Source organism: Psammomys obesus, unplaced genomic scaffold, assembly GCF_907164565.1.
Source record: "Psammomys obesus unplaced genomic scaffold, mPsaObe1.curated_primary_1811, whole genome shotgun sequence".
In the NCBI taxonomy this organism is placed as follows: Eukaryota; Metazoa; Chordata; class Mammalia; order Rodentia; family Muridae; genus Psammomys; species Psammomys obesus.
Window position 1 is genome coordinate 1 of NW_026590426.1, and position 3,423 is coordinate 3,423.

The 3,423-nt window shown below is 38.6% G+C and overlaps 1 protein-coding gene across 1 annotated transcript; it reads right to left on the minus strand.

Moving 5' to 3' along the window:
• Positions 1-25: 25 nt before the first annotated feature.
• On the minus strand, positions 26-3,039 carry LOC129676821 (solute carrier family 22 member 19-like; the record flags this gene model as incomplete). The annotated part of the gene is made up of 3 exons (XM_055607339.1): positions 26-2,071; positions 2,628-2,796; positions 2,885-3,039. Coding segments are annotated over 3 exons (511 nt in total), but the record flags the coding sequence as incomplete, so codon positions are not given.
• Positions 3,040-3,423: the final 384 nt, after the last annotated feature.

The following is a 3,423-nucleotide window of genomic DNA, read 5'->3' on the forward strand; positions in this document are numbered from 1 at the left end:
GAAGTGGACCCAGAAAATAGGCTGAGGTAGCTCTCCTAATATCTAATAAACTAGACTTTCACCCTAAATTAATTTAAAAAGATGAAAAGGAACGCTTCATTCTCATCAAAGGAAAATTTTACCATGAGGACACCACAGTCCAGAACATATATGCCCCAAATACAAGAGCAACTGCATTTGTAAATGAAACATTATTAAAGCTGAAATCACACATCGAAACAACCCACATATCCATCAATGGAGGAATGGATACAGAATTTGTGGTACAGTTACACAATGGAATACTACTCAGCAATTAAAACAAGGCAATCTTGAAATTTGCACACAAATGGTGGGAACTAGAAAAGATCATCCTGAGTGAGGTATCCCAGCAGCAGAAAGATACACATGCTATATACTCACTTATAAGTGGATATAATCTAGGATAATATAGGATAAACATTATAAAATCTGTACACCTAAAGAAGCTAAAAGAGGACCCTGGGTAAGATGAGCAATACTCTCACAAAAAGGCAAACAGGACGGACATAGGAAGAGGGAGAAAACAGGGAACAGGACAGAAGCCTACCACAGAGGCCCTCTAAACGACTCTACCTAGCAGGGTATCAAATGCTGAGACTCATAGCCAAACTTTGGGCATAATGCAGGAAATCTTACAAAAGAAGGGGGATATAGAATGATGTGGAGAGGACAGGAGCTCCACAAGGTGAGCACCAGAACCAAAAAATCTGGGCAAACAAGTCATTTTTGAGACTGATACTCCCACCAAGGTCCATGCATGGAGATAACCTAGAACCCCTCCACAGATGTAGCCCGGGATCTCAGTCTCCAAGTGGGTTTCCTAGTAATGGGAACAGGGACTGACTCTGACATGAACTCAGTGGCTGGATCTTTGATCATCCCCACCTGAGGGGGAGCTGCCTAACTAGGCCACAGAAGAAAAGAGTGCAAATAGTTCTGATGGGACCTGAGAGACTAGGGTCAGAGGAAAGGGGAGGAGGACCTACCCTATCAGTGGACTTGTGGAGGGGCAAGGGAGATGATAAGGAAGGGATGCTGGGATTGGGAGGGGATGAGGGAAGAGGCTACAGCTGGGAGACTAAGTGAATAAACTGTAATTAATAATAAAAATAAATTTTGAAAAGAAGCAATAGGAATGGTAATGAAGGGGTTTTAATAAAGCAATACATTTTGTGCATGTATAAATTTTAGAATTAATTCATTGTGTATAAATCATGTCTTTATAAAGTGTTTAAATATGAATGATACCATCTAAGAAGGGTTTTTTTACACCATTCTCTTTGAATGAAAGAACTGTATCCAATGACTTAATGAGATCATATATTATCTGTTGGTATAATGTTCTTTTAAAATGTATATGCCTTACCCTTGTTAATTCAAATGCTGATTTCCCCACCCCCAACTCTCTGGTTTCAATCTGGATATTGCATTGTGATACTCACTCTTGTGTAAACAGGACACAAATAAAGCAACTAGATACAATGTTGTGCAATGGGAGGAGCCAGAAAACAGGAAAGAGGGGAGGAGCTAGAGAACAGGAAGGGGCGAGAAGGAGGAGGAGCTCCAAGAGAGAGCACGAGGAGAGCAGAGCGGGAGGAGAGAGCTTGGAGGACTTGGAGCATGAACCAGACCTAAGATTTCCTAAAAAGCAACTATAATGTGGGAAATCTAAATGTTAGGAAACTGAGGGCTTGGAGGTTTAGGAGGGAGTAAATATTGCTCAGCATTGTGTTCTAGATTAACTAAAAACCCAGTCTCTGTGTGGTGATTTGGTTTTACAGCTGCTGAGGATTAACAGCAGCGTTACCAGAAGTTAAACCCATAGTAAATATTAGTAACTCTTTACAACAATTATCTTGGGCACTAACTCATACACTTGTCAAAGATTGTGTATTTTGTGTCATAAACAGCTGGCATTATGCTCACCTCCATGGTAAGGATTTCTTCAGAATTCTTCATTCCATTCTTGCATGCAACTTTTCGAAGTTCCTTTAAGGCCTTTTGGGGTTTGTTAGTCACAATAAGCCACCGAGCTGACTCTGACACCCACCTGCTCAAAACCATGTGGACATAAATTCTCACAGGGCCATTTTCTACATTAAATTTATTCTTGAATAGTTTTATTTTTAATCTAATACCTACCAGTCATTCGGTTATAACAAAAATCTATAATATTATATCATGAGGTACAGTTTTTAGGAAAATAGAACATGATTCAGTTAGGCAGTGTACCTGCACTTCTGGAATACAGAGCTAGAGTCACATTTGTCTGTCTCCCTCATATAGATATATATTTTAATAGAGGTTATATAACTTGAATATGGGGGAACATTTCTTGAGACAATTGCTGATCTTTTGTTAGGCTGTAGAAAAATTTTATTTATCATGTATCCTTCTCTAAATTAAGAACTCCTGAATAAATTTTCCTCAATAATCATATCACCCAGAGTAGTAATGATGCCAAGGATACATTGTCTTCCCAACATGACAAGAGTGACAGACATATTAATTTACAGAGATTGTGATAAGTGCATTTCTTACATCTTGATTCATGGACATGGTCACCTCAAAATTTCAAACCATAGGGTAGGAAAGAAAGTGCATACCTTGTAGGTATAAGGAAGAAAAATAGTGGCACAGACATTACCAGCTGAAGGTGCTGCCAGTTTCGAAATGCAAATGCCAGGCCTGCCATTACTATGTTTCCAGAAGCATAAATACATCCCCACAGTGTTGTCACCAAGGCTTGGAATTTAGGGCTTGTCCATTCTATCACTGAAAAGAAAAAGAAATGAATCTTGACTTCTAACAATGTTGTAAAGAGCAAAAGCTTGTACAATGTTTATCAAAAAGTATGACTTACTGAGATAAAGACTATTTGAGGTTGTTACTGGAGCACAAATCCCTGTGAGGAAGCGAAGTGAGCAGTAGATGAGGAAGGTGGGAGCCCAAGCTGCACAGGTCCCAGTGATGGCCATTAGGAGTAAAGAACATCTGAAGACTAACTTCCTCCCAAACCTGAGGAGAGGAAAAGACAAAGATTCCATCAGGGCCAAATTCAGTTATTAAAAACAAAATATAGGCAGTGCTTTGTCTCATCCTCATGTTTAACTCTTCTCATCACCAAACCCTTTTCTGCCATCTGTCTGTAATCCCCTTTGGAATTTATAAGCTGTTAGTTCTCTGTCAAAACAACACAGATTTTTGAGCCCAAATAGGTATGTATGTTTGTGCTTAGTGATCTCTAGGACCAAAGGCACACATAGAGAAACATAATCTTTAATGACTACATCTTTTTAAAAAGTTAAAGTTAATTAATTAACTAATTAACCAACCAATGAACTAATTAATTAGCTAATTAATTAACTTTAACTTTTTAAAAAGATGTAGTCATTAAAGATT